A 25128-nucleotide genomic window follows, 5' to 3' on the forward strand; every position below is an offset into this window, starting at 1 on the left:
TTACTGATAATAACCGCTTATTAGGTACAAAAACATTAGAAAAATAAAACAATAACTCAAATAAGTAATTATATACAACATAAAACGATTAAATCTAAAATAAATTTACAAATAAAAATACTGCCCTTTTACTTATTTCTTTTAGAATTGTTAATACGTTGTTGAAACAATTTTAGAATTGTTAACACGATAGTTAATTTAAATAATTGAAATCATGAATTATGTTCAGTATCATTGTAAAAACCTTATACGATCTCCTTGCGTTGGGTTAAGGTTGATGTATCTTTGGTGCATAATATACTGCAGCTAATTTTTATCCGGCCTTGTGAAAACTGTATGTTTTTTGTAATAAAGTTGTAGGTATAATGTATAATATTGTCATCATCATCCAGCCCATATGATTTAATATTGAAGTACAAAAGTAATGCTAAGTATATTTATACCCTCAGTTTTGATCTTCAGCGAAGTTCTGACGACGGCGAAGAGAGTGGCATTGAAGAGGACAGTCCCGTCGGAGTTGAGAGGCATGTTATTTATTCATTTATGTATTTAACCTTTATTGCACAATACAAGAAAGTACAAAATGGCGGACTTAATGGAGACCAGCCTCTTGCAGGCCACGCGGTGTGGACACAGCTTGCCGAACCCTGCAGGTGGGTGGTTCGGCTAGCTACGTCCACACCGCGACAAGATTGAGAAGACCCGGACAAATTCCCTACTCATAGCCTTACGCAGTACAAAAAAGAATGCCGTATAAATACCCTCAGTTTTGATCTTCAGCGAAGTCCTGACGACCGCGAAGAGGGTGGCATTGAAGAGGACAGTCCCATCGGAGTTGAGAGGCATGTTCATGGAGACCAGTCTCTTGCAGGCCACGCGGTGTGGACACAACTTGCCGAACCCTGCAGGAGCGGTGCTTAGATTTTTTTGCGAAATGATGGGAAATTTTCATAAGGACCAAAAGGATTGGCTTCATGGGCACATCAGTCTGAGAGGCGCAGAAGTGTCTCACTAAATCAAAGAGATAATTTTTATCTAAATATTTCTGACATACCCATGGTCTAATAAAACATGGTCTTCTATTCCCAGAGTGTCACTTGCCTACGTCACAATAACATTGCCACTTTATTTCAACATAACATGTTACATGGGTACATTATATCTATGGTTAATAAGTTAAAATATTTCTTTATAATTTTATAATTTTCATTTATATGTATTTTATCTTCAATTTTACAATAACACGTCATTTTTAATTATTCGTTAGCAATATCTTCCGATTCACGAAAGAAATTTCAGACGTTCGGGTAATTCTGTTTACTACTACTGGCAACACAGGATAGCGCTGTCACATTTGACAATCCGCCATTTTGTCCCTGACCGTCATCCTTGTCGAACGCGTGTTAATTGTTATTTCCTTCTCGCTCAGTGTCAGCAGTCGCAGTGTTTTCCAAACTTTTCACGTCGTAAGCTTGGTAATTAATGTTTTGTTACGAAAATGGTTGGCTGCTCTATTCGGAACTGTAAGAGTAGGAGTGAAAAGTGCAGTATAGATTTGTTTTATTTTACTATGTTTCTACATGAATAACTTCAAATTAATGCCGTTAAAATAATTTTCACCGTTGGTTAAAATTCTCCCACATTTTAAAGTTTGAGAACCTGTAAACAGCATGATGACGTAGGCAAGTGACAGTTAGGTCATTCGCGAATCTCGGAAGAGAGTACCAGGCGGAGTATATTATTATACCATGGACATACCTATTGTATAATATAATAATATAAATTACACATCTGTGACAATGTATGATCAATACAAATAAAGAATATGAATATGTGAAGGTAATGGCCTTACCTAAAGGAGGACTAATTTTTCTTAACAAAGTAACTACATCTAAATGTTTTATCCGACCCTTCGCGTCCGGGTCGTATTCACTCCATAACCTGAAAATAAGTTCATTTAATACATAAATAATAATGAAGACAATTTTTAAAGTTTGTAATTAGTAAAAATTAAAAATAAAAAAAGATAAAAAGATAGTTTATTCAAGTAGGCATAATTACAATGCGCTTATGAACGTCAAATAAAGCTAACCGGCTCCAACCCTACACCTCTGCCCCGAGAAGATTTAAATTATGAAAGAGTAAATCAATATTAAACTAATTTAACCATTTAACTCACGTATTAATTATTATTAGCGCACAGCAGCGCTAAGTACCTACTCAGCCATGTTAGTGTTTAAAAATGGAGACCTAAGCTCTCTGGGACATGCCACGCGAATGTCTTAAAATACGTGAGTTAAACTACAAATTTTACGACTTAGTATGACAGTTTCATTTCGGGTAAATCAATATATTTTTAAATACGTGTACCTACACTTATTTATTTAAATTTGCTTCTAGCACATTACACACAACAGCAGTCGCGGCCCCTTTGATTTTTGAATTTGGAACTTGCTGCACGAGAATAAAGTAAACAATTGAATGTGTTTTTCAATGAGCGTTGCAGCTGTTATAGTTCGTTTGGGAAGCCTTACCTTATAAATTCATCTAAGTGGTGTGGTCCCAGTATTGACCAGTCTCTGGTCAAATAGTCGAAGTTGTCCATAATGACGGCTACAAATAAATTTATAATCTGAAACAAATAAATAACTCGTTAACAACCAATCAATCACCACGAGCATTATCAACTGAAAGACATCCATTGTTGGTAACAGTTGAAGGTTGTTCGACATAGACATCCGAACGTTGTTGGACAATGGACAGAGAGTTGAAGCATTTACCCTAGAAATCAATAGACCACATCAAGACTTTTACGCGGCGCATTAAAAACCCGTCCACACGGGACAACCAAATTGCCAAATTTATCAGATTGCGAGTGAAATTGTCCAACATGGACAGGAATCAGGATGGTAGGCAATTTGATGTCCCATTTCTAGACCACGGTGCCTCAACTCTTAGGTTTTGGTGCCTCAAGTTTTCAATTTTTTGACAAAAAGATCATCAATTTTGACGACTGGTCTGGCCTAGTGTGTACCCTGCCTTTTAAGCCGTGGGTTCGAATCCTGGTAAGGGCATTTATTTGTGTGATTAACACAGATTTTTGTTCCTGAGTCTTGGGTGTTTTCTATGTATTTGTATATTATATATATATATATGTCGGAGCGAGACACCAGAAAGACGTATTGCAGCATTACAGTTCATAGTTAGACGCCTGTAAAAGTCGATTAGCAATGTTTGGCTACATATTAATTGCTTGTAACGGAATCATAAAGTTGCGTAGAGAGTAACGCCACCATCTATTGGCGTATTGACGAACTAAGATGACAGGTAGAAGGCTTTGGAACGTCAAGAGGGGTATCTTGAGTGAACGTAGGCACGAGCAGGCATTTTTGTCGTTATGTTGGTAGACTGGTCAGGCAGGTTTACCAACTTGAATTGGAGGCGGGAGCGGTTGGCTCCGCCGCTGGAACTGGCTTCCTTCTTCTTGATCGGACCGCGCTAGAGATGGGACGTTAGCCAAGCTCGTGCCTAATTCGCTACGTTCCTGAAGGCTTACACCTGAAGGATTATTCTGAAAGCTTATAGATTCTCACGTTGTTTAACCGTTTAGCCAAGTGTTTTATTCCAAGTGTTATTTTGATTTCTTATGTGCCATTAGAAGCTTACTTTTGTAAAATAAAGAAACTATGTGTTGTTTTGAAAAGATGTGTCCCGCCGAGTTTGTTGCCGGGTTAAATCTTCTCGGGTCAGAGGTGTAGGGTTGGAACCGGTTTAGTTTGACTTAAATAAAGATTTGAACGATTTCATGTGATCTTTTTATTTTTATTGAATTCCGATTCCATCGTAAGATCGTTTAGTTATTTTTATTATTTAGTACTCAAATAATAGTAGGCACTAGTATGGTTAATGAGTCCGAATGTTTATTTCATGCGTAGGTAGCATACCTACTATTTTGGCTGTGAAGTAATACATCTAGGTACTACCCCCACGCGCCCACCGCCGTTGGGACCATCCGTCCCCGACATCAGCAAGTGGGATAGATGCGGAGTTTCATGTATTGCTTACACAGCCACCTGGGAGCGTGGTGTATTTCTGGTGACCTACATTCCATAATCTGGACACTTTGTAATGGTAAGCTCACGTGTCTAACCTTGATTGAATGGTGAGTGTAATTCATTGTTATTTGGTGAGAATTATTGTGAAATTGTGAATTATGATTGAGGCAGTCGAGCATAGCGGTCGTTACGTGACGTCATCTCTGGTATCGCCACGTTTCTTTATAATTAATTTTTGTAATCCATTTAAATCGAAGCGATCTTGAGTTATTTTGATTTGAAATCCATACTGTTAATTAAAACCGAGTATTAGCTATCACGACGTGATACTATTTCATCGCTCACTTGTGAATCTACCCTCAATAATTGATTTTTCATGAAAATACAATTAATTTTTAAAATCCATTTAAATCTAAGTGATCTTAAGTTATTTTGGTATGAAATCCATATTGTTAATTAAAATCCAATATTGGCTGTCGCGACGTGATATTATTTCATCGCTCACTTGTGCATCTACCCTCAAAAAATATTTTTTTCATGAAAATACAATGCACCGTTAGAAATTGATCCTGCTGATTTGCCAATGCATAGGATTATGTAATCTTTACCCTGTAACGTTTAGCAGTTAATAAAATTGCGACAAATTATTGCTCGTAATGCCGTGATAGATCACAAATCGTGCATACTATGGAAACATGAGCTACGCATATGAAAATTAATGTTACAGTGTCCTGCAGCCAGAGCCGAGCGAACTTGCAGACATCATACCATTACGCCCGTGACACAGAAGCAGCTGTGCAGTATCTTCTGTGCTGGAGATTTGGAAATAAAAGGACAGGTTTCGTTCTAATTGTTTATTAGTGAATTTTATTTTGAGTGTAATGGCGAAGCATAACAGTCGAACGTAACTAATAAACTGTCACTTTTCGTATTGGCCCATTTTACCGTGTTACTTATTTTTGGAACACGTGTTTGTTTGTTCATAGAATGAAAGAAAACGCACTCATTGAAGTTTAAATTTTATTCTGAGATTTTTGAAGTCCCGTATACATTGGAAACATGTTTTTTTTGTGTCTGCTACCTTGCATTTCATAAACCTTTTTGAGTTTAGCCTGCATACATGATAAACCTGATACCGTGCAAATGATGATTTCAGTAACAGCCAGCTATGTTGAACCACATCGTGTTTCTCGCAATCTGCCGCAGCAACGGCAACGGCAAGCGGAAAGGATCAGCCTCCGTGCTTGGGTTGGACCTCACCACCACCACCTTTGACATGGTCGCGTGCATCATACTTTATTAAGCTGGTGAGCAGTTCCCATTTCGTTGGGATTATTTTGAGATGTTTTACTTCTGCATAGAAGTCTTGAGCGAGTTTCTGTTAAAGCTAAAGGAGAAAGCTATCTTTAGTGATTTTGATCAGTAATGTTCAGTTTCAGTTGATCAGTTGACGCTGATAGTACCAATGGTTCTGAGTAACATGATTTAAAGACCTGTTTTTATTTTCTTTTTTTTGGAATTCACTGTTAACATTGTTTTGCTTTCGACGGACTGAAAGCTTGTACTTTCGAAGGACTGAGAGTACGCCCGATGGACTGGGTACTACTGTTTTGCTTTCGATGGACTGAAGGCATGCCCGATGAACTGGGCAATACTGTTTTGCTTTCGATGGACTGAAAGTATGCCCGATGGACTGGGTATGGGTATTGTTTAGTGACCGCATCAGAAGTGCCGGAGCATGTAAGAGGTGCACGTGGTCTGCTTTTTATGTGCAGAATGCTCTTTGCGAGGAGTAGCACTTACGCGGCTGAGATGGTTACTTCTGACGAGGGTCTGGTATCTGCCGAAGGACTGGCAATGCACCGAAGGACTGGTGTTGTTTTGTTAAAAATGAATTCCCGTTTATGTACTGTGTTCATATGAGTAAAATTGGAACTATCAATTCAGAATGTTATTTATTTTAAGATGTCTTACAAAAATTTAGATCACATATGACCAATTTTTTTTTTAATGCCAGATAATTTCCCCGTAAATTGATATTGACAACAATAGTAGTGATACTGTCGAGCAATGAATTAGAGCTGTTGTGATTTGTGTTTTTGATGTTTGGGATTGTTCTGTTTTCACATAAATTTGAGAGTATCCGCCAGATGGAGGCGATGATTATTGGAGTGTATCCGTTAGATAGCGGCGATGATTACTGATGATTATTTTTATTTAGTCGTTGCTCGATGGACTATTTTTGACTAGAGAATTGAGGATTGTTAAAGTAATTTTGAACAATTATTTTTTCTGGTTTGATTGATAACAAAGTTTGATTTTAATAGTAATTTGGGTGAGAACCAAATTGTTGGTCAGGAATGACCGAGCGATGAGATACTGTGCTGTATGTTTTGTTTCAGTATCAAATGCATACACCCACACACGAGGACGTGTGTAGCGCAGGACGGCCGTGTCGGAGCGAGACACCAGAAAGACGTATTGCAGCATTACAGTTCATAGTTAGACGCCTGTAAAAGTCGATTAGCAATGTTTGGCTACATATTAATTGCTTGTAACGGAATCATAAAGTTGCGTAGAGAGTAACGCCACCATCTATTGGCGTATTGACGAACTAAGATGACAGGTAGAAGGCTTTGGAACGTCAAGAGGGGTATCTTGAGTGAACGTAGGCACGAGCAGGCATTTTTGTCGTTATGTTGGTAGACTGGTCAGGCAGGTTTACCAACTTGAATTGGAGGCGGGAGCGGTTGGCTCCGCCGCTGGAACTGGCTTCCTTCTTCTTGATCGGACCGCGCTAGAGATGGGACGTTAGCCAAGCTCGTGCCTAATTCGCTACGTTCCTGAAGGCTTACACCTGAAGGATTATTCTGAAAGCTTATAGATTCTCACGTTGTTTAACCGTTTAGCTAAGTGTTTTATTCCAAGTGTTATTTTGATTTCTTATGTGCCATTAGAAGCTTACTTTTGTAAAATAAAGAAACTATGTGTTGTTTTGAAAAGATGTGTCCCGCCGAGTTTGTTGCCGGGTTAAATCTTCTCGGGTCAGAGGTGTAGGGTTGGAACCGGTTTAGTTTGACTTAAATAAAGATTTGAACGATTTCATGTGATCTTTTTATTTTTATTGAATTCCGATTCCATCGTAAGATCGTTTAGTTATTTTTATTATTTAGTACTCAAATAATAGTAGGCACTAGTATGGTTAATGAGTCCGAATGTTTATTTCATGCGTAGGTAGCATACCTACTATTTTGGCTGTGAAGTAATACATCTAGGTACTACCCCCACGCGCCCACCGCCGTTGGGACCATCCGTCCCCGACATATATATATATATATATATATAATAATAATAATTATTTTTATTTAATTTTCCATTAGGTACGCTTGATTAGTTTAATGTATTTGATTTATTGATCTTGCCTTTTTACTACGTAAGAAAGATAGTAGGTACTTTATAAACGGAACTAAATAACCAATTGACATTAACATACCTATCGGTTACACACCGTATAAATACAAGCCATGTAACTACATTTCCAATTACTGCGACACAAATTGTTAATAAAAAGGCATAAATTTGTAACTTGGATAAGTATTATCTTCGTAAGAATAAGCAGTATGGGTCCCAAACAACTGATACTATTGGTTCTAGTATTGAACCTTGCCATAAATGTGGTCTGTGTTCCAAAGATTATTCCAGAATATGTTTACGAATTTGGTAAGTTACTTTTGAACTGATACGCTTATGTTTTAAATTGTTGAATGTACTTATCCGTTTCTTGTTGGTGTGTGAAGAAATGAAGGTAGAGTATGTACCTGCATGTATTTTGCGAGTATGGTTATCTTCAGTAAGTTATTTTCATAATTCGAAAAATGTCAGCTATTAGCCTAAGATTTTGCTGATGCTTAAGAAAGACCGTTCCAAAGAGTTACCTACTTATATATTAAATTGTTTTCAGGTAAAAAAGGGCAGGGTCTCAAAATATACAGTAGTCACAGTTGGATTGGGTGGCTTCGATTTAATACACAAGTCAATATACCTGTAAGTATTATGAAAATCTAAAAATAATAAATGTTATTTAAAGGTATGAAAAAAAAACAATCAACAGTAATAATTATGTGTAATGTAAGCTAGTTTATACTGTTTTTCAACATGGTTAGCAATTGAGCTTAAGTTGTTGAAGCAGGAAATTATTGACCAGCAACTGTCGTATGTCTTTGAGAAAGATTTTTATTGGAGGATTGTATTCACAAGCTTATCGAATGACAAATGGTATATTTTCCTCAACTGCCTTTTCTTTAGTACAGTTGCCATCAAATATAATTATCGGAGCGGCCAAGGTGTTTATAAAATCTGAACACGCACTCTAACGCCTTGACAATAGAGGCGTGTTCAGATATTTACAAGTGCCGCTCCGATATATCTGATGGCGACAGTACCAACCAAATAGTAAAACGGTTGATAATTTCAGAGTCCACCAGACACTCAAGTGAGCTACGTCAAAGTTACAGTGAAGGCGATCAATCCCCCCAAAGTCGACTACGATGAAAATACCAAAACCATCAGCATAAAATACTCGCTTGTTGAGTTTTCTGGCAGTACGTACAAAATTTACGCTGAAGGAATAAAGTTATATTAGAAATATATAAAGGTAATGTTTAATCAGAATTCTGAGATAATGCGGGATTCCCTTTATTGTATCTGAAATTGTACAATTTGTTTAGGTAAGCAATTAATAAATCAGAAGTAAAAAAAAAAACATTTTTATTTTAGATTTAAATAGGGGAGACAAAATGAGCAGTAAGAGCCAAAATTTTCACCGGGTAGTTGTCTATAGTTATGTGGAAGGGTGAAAGAAGAAAAATCAAGGAAAAGGTGGATGGACTGTGTGAGACTTGTGAGAGGTGATATGAAAAGAAAACAGGTGAATATGAGACGAACGACATAGCGGTATGGAGAAAAAGGAAAAAAGACATGCTGCTTCGACTCCAAGTACTTAATGGGGAAAGGGCATAAAGAATGAAGAGTTGTATACAGTTATTATTTTACGTCTTGCTCTTACCAAAAAAGAACACAGCACGTAGAAAGAGATGAAGTAGGGGAAGGCGAGCACGGAGCCGCAGGAGTTGACGTTCTCGCCGGGTTCCTCTTCGTAGTTGTCGTCGCACTGCACTTCCGGTTCCGGGGACACCCCCATCATGATGTCCTGCCACGCCTCCCCTGTACACCGACAAAAATGATAACAATACTACAGATACCTAATGATTCTTTTCTGATCTAAGTTTATCTATTTCAGTCGAAAAAATAATCTAACCCGGGTCTAAAATCTTTATTTATTATCCGATTTTCCTGAAAAAAATGTCATGCCTGACCAGTAATATATGATAATTGTCAAGAGGGCGCTGTTATTCTCATGTATAGGGTGACAATTCAGTGTAGTATGAAAAAATTAGTTCCAGTGAAATTCCGCAACATGGCGCACCCTCAATAGATCCTGGTTCACCTATACGCAGAATTAGTGAAATTTTGGGGTAAGGTGGTAACCAAGCACGTAATGTCAATAGATTTGTCAGAAAAAATAAAAACCGCAAAAACGTACACTTCAAAACTGACTGTTAGTATGCATAAAAATAATCTTTCAGATCAAGAGTTGAATTACTTTTTGCACTAATTAATTCGTCCAAGTAAATCTAATTCCATTCATGACTATCTATAAAATGGCACAGGAATTGGCGTTAGAATATTAATTCTAGAACATTGCATAGACGCTAATAATCCTAGACTGGATACTGCTAATACCGGAAAAGGATAATTATTAGAGTCTGTGTGGAATGTATGGGGTATACATTCCACGACTATTGTCTTTCCACACAGACTCTAGAGAAATAATTATATGTAATAATAAAAAACAAATACAATTTTCATAAAGAGATACTGAAGAAATGCATCGGTAGAGAAAAATTACACATAAACTTAACAACCATTTGTAAAGTTCAAGTCTTTTTTTTTTAAATCTGGAAAATTGAACAATATATTATGTAGTTAAAACATTATAACAATTTCTGTTTATCGACTTACCTGTAGCTGAACGAAATAAGACTAAAATAGCTTGAGGGAATGTCTGGAAGTGGTTGTTTCTAGTGATAGGGGTTTCGTCGTCTATGGCTATCTTCCCAAACACCTGAAAGCAAAGTTTTAACATCAGCTTCCATCCACCATCTTTCTTCGGCGGAGGACTAGTTAAGAAAATCAAAATTTGAAATTTAATAGAAGTCAATATAACATGATGATGACTTGATGACCTTTTATCTTGGGCTGAATGGCTAAATACTGCATATTTGCATTATGAATGGCTGGTGAAAGGGAGTGTTTCAAAATTTATGCGAATTACCGATCTAGTTAAAGATTGTTCTAATCTGTTGCTTGATATTTACGTTTGTTTATGCATATAAATAAGAAATGCAATGACTAAGGTTATTACCCTGTAATATTTGACATTAGAGGTAATGCCTAAATTAAATAATATTGGAAGGTAACACTATAACCAACACTGTTGACAAAATATTCTTATTCCTATATTATTTTAGCATAGATGTTGAATAAAATGCCTAAAAACTCGGAGACGATAACAATAGGAAATTCAATCGTCGGAAAATAACATTAATGTTCGCAGCTGGTACGTTTACCGATGACCGATTTCAGTACTGTTGCCCTTAGGAAACTTGATTTATGAGATTATTTTGGAATGCCAACTGCACGAATTCTTTTAGATATTATTCCGTAAGGGTCGAACCTCCTAATATTTTAACCAAAAGCTGTTTATAGGGCTGATCTTACCTGCATCCCCACTACAGCATAAATGAAGAACAGCATCAAAATCAGCAAGGCAACATACGGCAACGCTTGAAATGACTTTATAAACGTCCAGAGGAGAGTCCTGATCCCCTCCCCTCTGGACAGTAGCTTCACAAGTCTCATCACTCGAAACAAACGGAAGAAGTTGATCGATGGTATAGAGGTTTCCTGAAATGTTTATAAGTAGTAAAGAACTTGAAAGATTTACAAAAATGTTTGATTAGTATGCAACGTGAAACGACAGAGACCATATGCAGATTTGAAACTATAAATATTAATATGGCTAACTAGCTTGGAGGTATATTTTTTAACAAGGATACTATTGTAATACAATTGGTAACATTCAACTTAAGTCTAAAAGAAAAAAATGCTTAAATGTGTTGGCTACAAGTATGGTGTTTTATATTTTGATAATGTTAATGTCAATGCTAAATTCAATGCTAAAGAATTGAAAAATGTTACAGCTAATAAATACATCATCAGCTTAAACTTTGGATCTTATTTCAGGATATTGCGACAGTGTTTCATTTTTACATATTACATGATATTGGCTGAGTGCTCAGTGTCAGATGCATTTACAACATTGGAAGTTGCGGGTTTGCTTGTTACTGTCCCATTATCTATATCTATATGTACATCTAAAGCTATATCGTTATCTTTATTTACAGCATTAAAATCAGGTTTTATTTTCGTTTTATGTACTTTTTTGTGTTTAGTGTGTGGGCAGCTATTAGTGTCGCAGAGTGAGACTTACCTTTATGTGGGCTTTTGTTAAACCGCTTCCCTGAAATCAATGTTATCTACATTTGTAATAACATGAGAAAATATTACTACATCATGAGGCTTACATGAGTCATGAAATGATTAATTTGTTTTAAGATTTTTTTGCAAACTGGGGATATACATATTTTTAATGGCTAAGAAATGTTAGAATTCTAGAAGAGTCTACATTTCTACAAGTATACACACTCAATTTATTCTTCACAGTTTGAAAGTATTTATGGCACAATGGATACTGTACTGTTGATGGTTTTATGCATCAATAATCTAAGGGCTCGATTGCTAGTTATAAGGTAAGCTACAACATTTACTTTTGTAACAACAAAATTTTCCGTGCGCGGGACAGTAACTGTACTATTTTTATCGAAAAAATCACTTACGTTTTCATTAATGATACTTATATATTTTGTTAGTTGTGTATTTATATTTTTTTAAATGTTTACCTAATCATCATTAACAATTAAATATGGTTATTTATATAAACTGATTCAGTCTTTATTGGTTTTATAGCAAATAACTTTATCAATATAAAATAGTACATTTATTGCGGTCGGTGGTTGCTATAATACTAGTGGTGCACCGCGGTGTTACCTGGTTTTTGAGCTCGTTGACTTGTGATACCACAATATCTATAATACTCCCTAGCACGATGATAAAGTCGAAAGTATTCCACGCGTCTCCGAAATAATTCTGAAAATAAAAATATCTGATAATAACACTACCTACATGGCAATTAACAGAACATAAAGGAGTTCTTAATTATAGCTTTATTAGCTATGAAAGATGGTTATTACTGTAATTTTCTACTTAAAAAAAGTGTTTTTTTGTAATGAAGGCATTAAGAAACATTATATGTAGAGGTAATAAAGATAAAAATATTATAACCTGTAGATCCGATAGTAGAAGTAATCATGGTGTATACAGGGTATTTATCTAAGTTAATATAGAACAGTGAGAGGATATCAGAAAGTATAAAAAGTAGATAAGTTTAATCTCGAGTGTGCGAAGTCGATTTTGTACATAAAAAACGGTACATAAAGTTTTATATGTACCTTTATATTATTAAATTAAACATGTGTCTTTTAAAAAAATGAAAAAAAGATTTATGAATATAATTATAATCTGTCTCTTATAGTTCCTGTTTTTTCCTTCATTACGCATTTTAATTAATCATTATAAATAATCATTTCGTGTTAATTCAGATCGCTTAATCAAAATTAGTAGTCATTCGGCCTTATTTATTTTAAAATTTTGTTTGTTGGTTCCCAAATTCACGTACTTGCTCCGTTGCTGCCCTATCTGGAAAGTCGCTAGTTTAGTCCAACCTATCGATAGTCTCCTTAAATCACAACTAGAATCGATTTTAAATGTCCGTTTTAACGAACCGGCCTGGACCCAAGCTTCTTTGCCCATTAGGTTTGGCGGTTTAGGAACACGTACAATATCGAGTGTTGCTCTGCCGGCATTCTTGTCCTCAATCCATAGCACGTCTGATCTCGCAGGTAAAATCCTTAAAACAACAAACTGCGAGATCGCGTGCTTGGATGAGGCCAAGAATGCCTGGCTAGCTAAACTGCCAGATGTTCCACCTAGACCCGAGATGCAAAGGGCCTGGGACAACTTAGCTTGCACCGCCGTTATGAAATCCCTAGTTGACACTTCGTCGGGAAGGGACCGCGCAAGGCTCTTAGCTGTGTCCAGACCAGAGTCTGGACAATGGCTACACGCCTACCCATCACCCAATACCGGCACTTTCATCGAGCCAAACACTTTAAGAATTGCTATTGGACTCCGGGTCGGAGCCGATGTATGTGTAGACCACAGCTGCGCCTCTTGTGGGGCCCCTGTTGATCGCCTTGGCCACCACGGACTCGCCTGCTCCTGGGGAGCCGGCCGCCTATCCCGTCATGCCGCCCTCAACGACATCCTGAGGAGAGCGCTCGTCAGCGCCGAAGTCCCTGCGGCTCTGGAGCCCCAGATCGCAAGGGATGACGGCAAGCGCCCCGACGGGATATCGTTGATCCCCTGGCGGATGGGCCGCGCGCTGGTGTGGGACGCCACCTGCGCAGATACGCTGGCGGCGTCCTACATTTCAGCCACCAGCAAACAGGCCGGGGCGGCGGCTGACGCCCGAGAACGCTTCAAGGCGAATAAATATAGTTGTCTCGGCGCACACTACGAATTTGTAGCCTTTGGCGTCGAGACACTAGGTCCGTGGGGAAGGGGGACTCGGGGGCTCCACAAGGCGCTCAGCAAACGCCTAAGGCAGGCCACAGGTGACCCTCGCGCAGGCAGCTTTCTCGCGCAAAGATTGGCCATAGCAATCCAGCGCGGGAACGCTGCCTGCGTGATGGGCACCTTACCAAAGGCGCAAAATTTTGATAGGTATTTTTAATTTTTTAGCTTTAGTATTAGTTGTACTTAATTCTAGTTTTATATTCATTTTATAACACTTATTGTGCAATAAATGAGTTTTTATGCTGCCATTATATTTGTTTAAGATACCGTTGTGATTGTAAATAATAATGATAGAAAAAATACATCAATAATCCTATAATGCATTTTATACAAGTAAAGAACTGTAACATAACTAATAAATACTACATTGATAACTAACAACCGACTTCAATAGATTGTGACAAAATTAATATTAGCCAATTATGCCTATCTGTATTATGAAGTACTAATCTACGGTAGTAAAATGAAACAATTTATAGCATATAATATCTCCGAATTTATTTTCCCCAAATGTAGTATGCAAAATTTTTAATTTGCCCAAAAAAGTGGTCCTTAAAATACATCAATTGCCACATCATCCTAAATATTCTTCCAATTAACTGTTTTGGGATATATTTGTTATTAAAAAAAAATAGTTTAGGAGTTTAAGGGCAAATAAAAATTCCCATTAAATGATACATATTATGTGAAAATATGAATCAAGTTTGTGACAGGCAACCACATTAACATGCTACAGAGATAAAAATTAAATTAATCGAGAATTTATATGTGATACTGAAACAATTTACGTCATTATACCTGAGAACCTCTTAGCGGCTAAATGAAACGAAAGGATCGATCAAATAACAGTCATGAAAAATGATGCTGAAGATATTAAAACTGCTGGTGATACAAACCTTAAACCTAAAGGCAGCGAGTTTGAAAATGAACTCAAGAGCAAAGACAGCGGTGAAAATCATATTGAGCATGTCCAAAGCTTTGCTGTATTCGAGGGGCTGATTGTGGTACTTCATGGCTAGTGTGATGGTGTTGATCATGATGAGAACGAAGATGGCGTATTCAAACGGCTGGGATGTGACGAACCACCACACTTTGTATTGGATGCGATGCTTTGGGATATACCTGAAATATAAATGAAAGTAAAACATGATTTTAAAACCCTATTATGAAATTTTGAGATATGAACTGAGAAATTATGAGAAAAGTTTAGTTTGGTTGCAGATGATTCCGAAAAAATATGATTTTCCAATGAATACTGTAGGAAGTTCTTTGATTTTAACTAATACTACTTAATATCTTTTATAAATTAAGTGTATTATGTTGACTAAATTTAAAATAGCTCGTTGAATCGATGCTGTTGAAGCGGACTTGCGCGATCTCCAAGCCGATAACTGGCGGGAGATTGCGCAAGATGGAGAAAACTGACGTGAACTCGTATCGGAGACCAAGTCATTTTGGGTCGTTGCACCATTCACTAACCCGGGGTTAACCGGTAAAACCTGGAGTTACCATGGTTACCAGTACAATTTGACATTGGGTTAACGGTTTAACGTTTAACCGGTTTACCCCGGGTTAGTGAGATGGTGCAAGGGGCGCAAGGTAAGTAAATTTAAATTAGTCTTCATGTACCTTCTTATAGGTTTTGCTTTCAGGGCGAACTCTATGCAGTTCCTCTGATTCTTGTCCAGTTCACAGTTTTTATACTCCTGCTCTCCCTCGTTTTGGAATGTAACTATGACGAAACCGACGAATATATTTACCTGAAATATAGTTTATTAAATATGTACCTATATGTATATGGATTTATTTTATTGTAAGTAGTAATTTTACAGTATCTGATTATCTTTCGTCGCTTAGAAGTAAATTTCGATCTTGTAAATTTAATTCAGTAAGTGCTAAACAAAATAATTTTTGACGCAAGACGTATCAAAATTCCAATTTGCAAATTCTGTTTAGATTATTTAAATTGAAACACAATGTTTAAAGTATAAAGACTGATATTATAATAATTAAAGTTAGATATTTAATAAAATAGCTTAATATTTGGGTATTGTTTATGATTCACAATTATATAATAGTATTAATAGTAAGACGCACCATAAAGAAGGCGATTATAATAATATAAATAATATAGTAGGCTGCAACGATTGGACGGAAGTTAGTGATGGGACCACGGTCCTCTTGGTTTGAGTCGATGGACACATACAACAACCTGCAACAGAAACATTTCTTTTAGAGTCAGACCAAGTTAACTCTGCATGGCTTTTGCAATGAAAAAGTGTGGTCATGTCATAAATGTTGAATTTTTATGAAAATATGACGTTTATAATGACACTAACTCCCTTTGTTCTCTTTAAGTCGGTGCAAAGATAGCTTAGATGGATTCTACTACTGATTCAACATAAATTGCAAAAGGTATTATCATTATGTGAAATTTTGATGATACCTAGAGTGTAAAGGTGATAATTAATTTTATAACATAATTAATTATTTATTTTATTACTTAAACACAGTAAATTGAACAGGACCTAATTTAATTTATTGATTACAAAAAGGAGAAAATGAAAACAACACTGATAATGGTAGATAATAGACTTGGCTCACGAGATATCTCGATGATCAATGTTCCGATAGTCGTGTCAGCGAACGGTCTCATAGCGAAGAGTCTCGACCAACGCCTAGAGAGATTCTAGCTGGGTGGTTGGATCAAGGGTCAGATGCAGAAGGCGGTAATTTTGGAACTAATAACTCACGCAGGCCATCCCTCGAACGTAGAGACGGTGAACAGCGTCAGCATCCCTTTCATGACGTTGTCGAAATGGAAATCATTTCTCTTCCACTCTCTATCTCTAACTACGTAATTACGATTTTCAAAGACAAGGTATGTTCCTCTGAAAAATAAAAGTTATGCCTTAATTACATAAAAAAAATACTTTATGTCAAAATCACAACAAAATAAAAATGTTTGGAATGGTTTTATTCAAAATAGATTCTTACAGTAAGAATTGTAAAGAATAATAATATTATTGAATAGAACCTTGTTATACATTAGATATTATGTAGGTACAGGAAGTCATTTTAGATGTCAAGTTTAACTATAGAAACCTGATCCAGTGATCCATATCTGACTAAATATACGTGTCTATATGTTAAGTAATCTATAATATAATAAGCTTTTTTATTATATTAATAAAAAAGTATATTAATTATTTTATTTCTGTCATATTATAAGTAGGTAGGTATTTAGGTATAACAGTAAATCAAGCTTCATTGCTCAAATGTCACACTAAATTAATCAATTGTTACTTACTGACACTCCGCTTTCGTCATCTTCGAAATATCAGTACATCTAAAAAACTTTCCCTGAAACCAAAACTCAATGATTAATACGATTAAATTAAAAACCGAGAGATCAGTACCATGCTTTGCAACTACAAAAACATGAGTCAATTTAAATCATAAGATGACGTTAAGCCTGTTAAAGGATGTGATGATGTGGCTACACAACTCATTTCTCATGATGAAAAAACACTATACAATTACAAAAGCATTGATATTGGCTATAGAATATAAGTTTCTTTTGAATGTTATTCCTATTTTGCACGATTTAAAAAGCTGAATCATATTATGTACCTTTATTTATCCACTATCGCACAAATAATATATGCAAGAGCGATAGAGAGTAGAGAGACAGATAACGAAATTTCAATTTTCGTTTTTGCGGCCCTCGGGCCATACCCCATTACCTACTGAATCACTCACGCAGTTAGACGTTACAAAAACTCAAACTGTACAAACATTTAGTAGATAGCTTAGTAAAAATATTTTAATGCAACAGTTTCTGATAATGTAGCAGTCCCTTAAATAAGAATTAAAGTCAGACTGCAAATGTTTGAGAAAATTCTAGCACAAGTGTTACTAATAAAAATAAATTTAACATTGTAATAGTCCCGTAAAATTAATTATCATCGTCTAAATAATGAAACATCTATCAACGAGAAACTGAAACAACGATCAATACGATCATGCTATAACACCTAGTTAACATGCGATCAGAATTAGTTTAAGACTGAGATATTCTAAAAAGAGTTGAAAACCTAAAAAAACGACTTTTGATACAGTAGCCCTATTCTTATGGTAATCTCACACCGCGCAGATATAATATTATAACCACTTTAAATAATAAGCACTACTTTGGCATCACGTTAAAAAATAGATTTTTATAAATTTGTAAAAGTACTGTGTCCACACAGCATAAAGTTAGCAAATGTATCGAATATCGAAATACACAGATGTAATCTATTCACGCTGTTCAAGTCTTTCTAGAAAATCCTAAGCACAACACCGAAATCTCACCTTAAACAACTGTACGCCAACGACAGCAAACATAAATTGTAACAAATACGTAACTAGCATTATATTGCCTATAGTCTTAATAGCTACTATCACACATTTCACCACATACTACTCAGGTTAGCGGGGCATACGTTACCAACGGGGACGACCATCCGGCAGCGGGACATAGGGAAGAAGCAAACCAATTTTAATAACAAGGGACTTCGGGGCGACTTTGTTAACGAGGCTTGATGTTATCCTTGGGGGACTTGTAAACGCCAAGGTAGGGGTGGTTACCTCTAACATTCATGGGCTTTATTAGTTAACTAACGTCTACACCTTTGGGTTCGTTTGTTATTTCCATGCGACTATATTGACGACATACATTTTTCTAAATTTTTCTACAGCTAACGGGATCACATGCCGATGATGAATTACTTTTTTCTTATTTTTATGAACCTATCTGTTAATTTGGTTTAGTTAATAGGATAGAGAGTGTGAAATGTGATGGATTCTTTTGGAAAATAATCAGAAAAGGAGTTATTAAAGACAATAGGAATGAAGCAGAAGACGACATAGATATATCGTTAACCATCAAGCTTTCCAATATTGATCACATGGAAGCTTTAGCAGCAAAATAAATAGCGCAAGAGTTAGAAGCAGAACAAAAATGACAGAACTGACTTTAATAGACGATGAAATCATGAGAAATGAGTGAGATGTTATAGCAAATAATGTTTAGGGAGTAAATAACAACATCACGTTCTCATAAAGCATAGAGAATAGGATGTTGTAGTTAATACATTATATGCTACTGCATCAGGAAAAATAAAGATAGTTATAGAAAAGGTCATTTAGTTACCCAAAGGTGTAATCGAAGATTCTAGACAAGGAATCGATGAGAAATGGAGAAACCGTGGACCACACGTGTTCCCAAGGAAGGTGCTAAATGTGGAAAATTCAGAAGCCCCCTACCTTGAACATTTGTACTCCCATGACGGCGAACATGAATTGCAGTAATGACGTTACCAACAATATGTTCCCGATTGTTTTGATAGCAACGATCACGCATTGAACAACGTGCTATAATCATGGAAAAAATGTATCAGAGTTCAATTATAAATGTATAAGTTTACATATACGAGTACAACAGCTGAAAGATCGTTGATTTACAAAAAATATTATTACAGCGAATAGGTAACTGTCCGGATATAACTTTTTATCAGTATCACACTGCATCCTCTAGGTATTTTCTACATATTTGGAAAGCATTTTTGACATTGCCAAAAAAAATTCAGAATTATGGAAAGATTTTATCTAACATTAAAATGGCAGACTAATTACAAATAACTTAAAAATCTTGGCATTAGGTAAAATATGAAATAATTTGGAAACAAAGAGATGACTGACCTTAAGGCCCTTGGCCCTATTGATGGCCCTGAGTGGCCTCAGCACCCTGAACACTCTTAATATCTTCACCACCGATATACTTCCTGACCTGAAATATTTAACAAACAAAACGTTAACGCTTTTCATAACACTTATTAGGAATATCTGAGAACTGTGTACCAGGAGATAAAAGGACCTTATGAAGTTAATGATGATAACATACTTAAAGCACATGGAGATGAGCGACACGCAGACGACGAGCATGTCGAGCACGTTGAAGGCGGAGCGGAGGAATGCGCCCTCATGCAGGATCAGCCCGTATGTCACCAGCTTGAGGAACAGCTCCAGCGTGAAGATGCCCGTGAAAAACACGTCGAATTGACTTAGGAGCTGGAAGAGAAAGCAGAAGCGAATTACATTGATAGAAAAGTTAGTGATGGCAATGTAGAACCCTAAACTAGTTTTAGGATCATTCCTAAATTATGATATTCAAATGGAAGGTGGAAAAAATAGTTACCGGATTGGATATAAGTTGAAAAATATGCAAATTTGCAGATTGTCGTTTGATTGTTTTAACAGTTACACTTATAATAGAAAACACTCTAATAACTTTTACTCACCCAATTTCTGAATCCTTTTTGCTGAGCATCCAAAGGATCTTCAGCAGCCAACATGGCCGATGAGAACATGATGCAGACCAGGATGATGTTCCCGAAGGTCGAAGATGCTGACAGCTTGTAGCAGAACACGCGGAACCTGCATATAATAGCCATGTAAATGATGATGAAGATAATTATACCTACTGGAAATAAGGATAGGACTGAAGGTAGTGTTCTAAGGGGACACCAAAGTGATACACATGTCGAATCGGGACTTAAAGTGACTATTGAACATTGATGCCAAAACGTAGGTGGGTGCTACTTGATGTAAGAATACATTTATTATGTAGAAACGTAAGAATACATGTATTATAGAATATATTCAGTAAAAACTTGGAGTAAAATCTTGAGATAAACTGTAAAGGTCAGGACTCAGGAGTTAGCGCAAACATTTAAACATTGTTCAGTACGTATAGGAATATACATAAACATTTAGATGCTTTAATAACACGATTATATAAATAGTATAGATACTTAAAATATAATAGTTATAACAAAATGAAGCTCATGCTTAGTGCATGTAACATAAATGCAGACGTACTAAATCAAACTGACAACATTTCATACATGCATGCAGACGATACTATAACTATTCATATTTTTTAACGCCTAAATCTATCTAGGGAGCTCAATTCATGCTTTTATCTATCGATACTGCTAACAATCAAACCTAACGACTAACAAGAATCTGAAATACCCTAAAATCTCATTGTTTTTCAACTTTTGGGATTCACATTGAGGAACGACACTCGTGCGATGATTTTTACGGGACAATTGATATGAATGATGATAATAAGGCCAATCATTTGAAAGACATCACTACAATATTCGTCGGCAAGTAGAAGCTTTTCTAAATCGTTGAAATCCATACACATTGCATTTGTTAAATTATATTGTATGTCCACGTTTACACCAACATTTGAGCAATGTTCTTATTTTGTTTATGTTATATAGCTAATAAATTCATTGATATTGTTACGAGTATCATACTATCATACTACTAGGAGCAATGATTGTTGGAGGACGTTGGTACACGAATGTAATATTCTACTATTCTTTGTTTGCATGTGCTCGATTTCATCGATTATACAGTTACTGCTACTTGTATTCGCCTATTGTGACAACATGATGCTAATTTCGACAATGAGATCAGGTATGTCGCCCACCAATCACCTGTTCTTTGGTGACAATATGAAGAAACTACTAGCGTTCGGTATTGGCGGCACTTGATTGGTCATATTCATTTCTGAAACCCGCCGCGGCCTGGCGGTAACTAGCGTCCCTTCTTCTTCAGACTGCCCGGCATCTTTGTGAGATAGAAAGAGAGGACAGTAGACTTTTGTTGAAATCTAAAATGCAGTTTAAACCTAGAGCATACCCTAAACTAAAGAAACTCTTCTATATACATGCCGAAATCCCTGTAAAAGATTTTAAATACCTAATTTCATTACAGTTTGTATCCTCAGCTAAAAATATTTTAGAATAAGAAAATGCTAAATTAATTAAAGTGAGTGAGCGCATAAACGTGTAGTTAGAGTAAATAATAGTAATATTAAAATATACATAATAAAACAGCTGAAAATATTAAAGTAGAAAAATATAGGCGTGAAGAATAACAAGAAATTCGTCTTTGATAGTTAAAGTGACATCACTGACGTAAAATCAAACGTAAGAAATAAAATTGAAGTAGATAAAATTGTGACGATAAAACTATCAATGACAAATGAAGAGACATCAAATCAAAAAGTACTTCAAAAAATAACATCTAATTAATAGAAGCTGTAGATGCTGCTGTCCCACACCCTAACCTGTTGGTTTTGGTAAATATGAAGAAGGAGGTAGCATCAGGGATGGGTTTCTTAGAGTCGTGTATGTCGACTTCAGACAGCCTCCTTGGTCTGGCCGATGATGTTGTCGGCTTTCGCTTCAATCTTGGCTCCTCGCCCTCTGTGTTCACTGTTGTTGCATGGTTAGTTTCTGTTTCTTTGTTTGTTAGCTCCATGACGGTTACAGTGGGTCCTTCTTTGTTAGAACCTAATGCATTGTTAGTATTTTTACCATCTCCAGGGATTTTGTTATACCTGTATATTACTTAAACTAGTACATAGATGTTAACAAATGTTAGTGATTAATAATTTTGTAAATTTTAAGTTTGCTGATGTTTACAAAATGTTCTTCAGTTAATAACTTATAATAGGCAAATAATGTCCGAATATAATCAATTCATAGTAGATATCAGCAAACGGAAATGGTTTCATCAACTTACATAATAGTTACTTAACGATTATAAGTATATATATATACTTCAATTATGCATTATTCTCTATATTGTATTTTTTATATCTATCACCACAAGTGCTTGTAAATATGTAAGTAGTATTTTTACATTAATGGATGCAAAAAAACCCTGTAGGGAGCCAGGTTGTTAATTGGATTTTGTTTATGAATTTAGTCGTATGACCTTTATTGCACATTTCTTATGATGGCATCCGCCAATTTAGTCTAAAGTAAAAGTACATGTATAATTATAATCGAAATCAAGAATTTTGTTTACATTTGAAAAAGAACCTTATTGAGACTTTAGCTCTTATCCAATAACGACAAAATAATCTATCAATCGATATACCTATATGATTCCTCTGAATAGTCTCTTCTTCCCGTTCCTGTTCTTCTTCTATCCTCTCTGTTTCCTCTCCACCCTCTATCTCGATTCCTTCTTCTTCTCCTTCTTCCGAGCCTGTCTCTTCATATTCACGCTCCGAACTAAAGTGACAAACAATAAGTTCAGTTTTTCATTTGACTGTAATACGATAATTTGCTTTGACTTAAATGTAGTGTACATACTTGTCCGTCGTATACGCATCGTCATCGTGGATGTATTCATCATCAGTGTCAGCATGTGCACCATCGATTATTACACTACCGGCTTCTTTCCCATCGGGATTCTAAAAACGTGGTAAATGAATGTTAATTAAAGTGACAAAATTAAAAATGCCACGAACTTAGGTTTGAAATTGATATGAGCTACCTGCTTTTCAATGTTGGTTAAGGATTCTGCGTCCGCGAGATTGTCTACAGCGATGGCCAAGAAAACGTTTAGTAGGATGTCTGTTTTTATGAGTTCAGGACTATAATAGGCTCTTTATGATAAGTTGATAAGGGTTAAATTTGAAATACGATTAACAATATCTTGTGAAAAAACACTTTTAATATAGGTATTCTAACGACGAACTTTGTGTTAAGAGATTAAAATAACGAAAAAAAATATTTGTAGTTTATAAGTACATATTTTAAATTGTTTACACTGAGAAATATGAGATATCACTTGTGATGATCTTTATTTTATCGTTGAAGCCGCTATTTGTTGACGGTGTTTCAATGCTAGCCTTACGGTTGAACTGAATATATCATGTATTCGAGCATATTCCCGTTTTAATTTACATTTGAATTTATTAATTTAGATAAAGAAATAACTTGAAACAAGATAAAACAGCTACAGCAAAGGATACAGTTGCCACAGATGAAGAGGATGATGAAGTAGATGCAGGCGACGATGCCGACGGAGCCCACGCCGCCGTACGCCTTAATGCCTTCGTACATCACCGCGTTCCAGTCTTCGCCTGTCAGGATCTGAATAAATGACGATACTGTGACTAAGATCTTTGTGTTTATGTTCGTAAAAATAATAATTAAGATTTAAGAATTGCATTCATGAAAAATTTGGCGAGTAACTATTACAACTATGAGGTGGATGAAATTTAAATCAATGGTGTTGATGATGAGTTAATGTTGATAACAATGATAATGCATAATGATGGGATAAATAACTAATACGTTATGGATTTTCGAAATAAATAATTAATATTTGATTTGATTTGAATTGCCTCCGCTTTAGTCTTTTCATCTGTTATCGCTTCACATTGAAGCGATAAAAGCTTAAAGCCTTAAATAAACATAAAAGTAAGAGATGAAGATGATTTCTTCATAAATCTAACTAACGTAAGTAACAAACCTGAAACACCGTCAGCAACGCCTGCCAGAAGCAATCGAAATTGTGCCGATCCTTCTCCTCCACGGGATCGTAGTTGAACTTCCCTCCGAAGACCTGCATGCCGAGGAGCGCGAAGATCATGATGAAGAGGAATAGTAGTAGCAGCAGCGAGGCGATGGACTGGATGGAGTTGAGGAGAGACGCTACTAGGTTGGAGAGGGAGCGCCAATATCTGAAGCAAAATTAATAAAAAAACTAGGTAACAATAGATCAGACATTCTGTTTGTACAATTGGAAACAAATAAGGTAGCTCTTCTTTTTAAGTTATTGCAATTATTGGTTACATGTTTCGCGCCAAACCTATGCGAAGGTAGAATATTGTCTTATTTTTAATAATTGGTAATCTCGTTATTCTCGTTTCATGTTCATAGGAGATCATTAAGTTAGATAATTAGGCAAAAAAGATCAAGGACAATTGTTAGTTATTAATCAATGTTATTAACTTTAAGTAATACTTAATTTCAACTGAAAACTAATTAAATTTCATCATATTTTAAGGGATAAGGAGAGAATTTGTTATACACAACATAGAATGCAAAAAAAAATCGGGCAGTTTTCTATAATGAATCTTAGAATCCGTTAAACTATAAGTTTAGTTTAATCTTACTTGGTAACTTTAAACACCCTCAGCAGCCGCACACACCGCAGCACGGAGATGCCGAGCGGGGGCATCACCTCCGTCTTCGTGAGCACCATCTCGCTGATGGACCCGACCACCACGAAGCAGTCGAACCGGTTGAACAGCGACACAAAGTAACCCTGG

General features: G+C 36.0%; 2 protein-coding genes across 2 annotated transcripts in view; one reads left to right on the top strand and one right to left on the bottom strand.

Moving 5' to 3' along the window:
* Positions 1–25128, bottom strand: part of LOC134658393 (muscle calcium channel subunit alpha-1-like) — a 126911-nt gene that overhangs the window by 16956 nt on the left and 84827 nt on the right. The window contains exons 14-37 of the mRNA XM_063514077.1: positions 24973–25124; positions 24327–24537; positions 23824–23944; positions 23343–23422; positions 23159–23259; positions 22941–23077; positions 22123–22270; positions 20276–20411; positions 19879–20045; positions 19677–19764; positions 18288–18395; positions 17242–17294; positions 16685–16822; positions 16029–16143; positions 15561–15691; positions 14828–15053; positions 12285–12383; positions 11668–11697; positions 10896–11081; positions 10137–10239; positions 9121–9278; positions 2535–2632; positions 1853–1941; positions 762–902 (exon numbers count right to left, since the gene is read on the bottom strand). Coding sequence (XP_063370147.1) covers positions 762–902; positions 1853–1941; positions 2535–2632; positions 9121–9278; positions 10137–10239; positions 10896–11081; positions 11668–11697; positions 12285–12383; positions 14828–15053; positions 15561–15691; positions 16029–16143; positions 16685–16822; positions 17242–17294; positions 18288–18395; positions 19677–19764; positions 19879–20045; positions 20276–20411; positions 22123–22270; positions 22941–23077; positions 23159–23259; positions 23343–23422; positions 23824–23944; positions 24327–24537; positions 24973–25124 — 3016 coding nt within the window. The remainder of the gene's footprint in view (positions 1–761; positions 903–1852; positions 1942–2534; positions 2633–9120; positions 9279–10136; positions 10240–10895; positions 11082–11667; positions 11698–12284; positions 12384–14827; positions 15054–15560; positions 15692–16028; positions 16144–16684; positions 16823–17241; positions 17295–18287; positions 18396–19676; positions 19765–19878; positions 20046–20275; positions 20412–22122; positions 22271–22940; positions 23078–23158; positions 23260–23342; positions 23423–23823; positions 23945–24326; positions 24538–24972; positions 25125–25128) is intronic.
* On the top strand, positions 7638–8760 carry LOC134658456 (uncharacterized). Its single transcript, XM_063514137.1, has 3 exons — positions 7638–7775; positions 8017–8099; positions 8530–8760. Exons 1-3 carry the CDS (start codon positions 7676–7678, stop codon positions 8695–8697), a joined length of 351 nt encoding a protein of 116 aa, XP_063370207.1. The 5' UTR covers positions 7638–7675; the 3' UTR covers positions 8698–8760.

This window comes from Cydia amplana, chromosome 22 (genome assembly GCF_948474715.1).
Source record: "Cydia amplana chromosome 22, ilCydAmpl1.1, whole genome shotgun sequence".
NCBI lineage: Eukaryota > Metazoa > Arthropoda > Insecta > Lepidoptera > Tortricidae > Cydia > Cydia amplana.

Coding starts and splice junctions, on each gene's coding strand:
- LOC134658456 (XM_063514137.1), top strand. CDS start 7,676: ATGGGTCCCAAACAACTGATACTATTGGTTCTAGTATTGAACCTTGCC. Junction 7,776..8,016: donor AGAATATGTTTACGAATTTG/GTAAGTTACTTT, acceptor AATTGTTTTCAG/GTAAAAAAGGGCAGGGTCTC. Junction 8,100..8,529: donor ATACACAAGTCAATATACCT/GTAAGTATTATG, acceptor TGATAATTTCAG/AGTCCACCAGACACTCAAGT.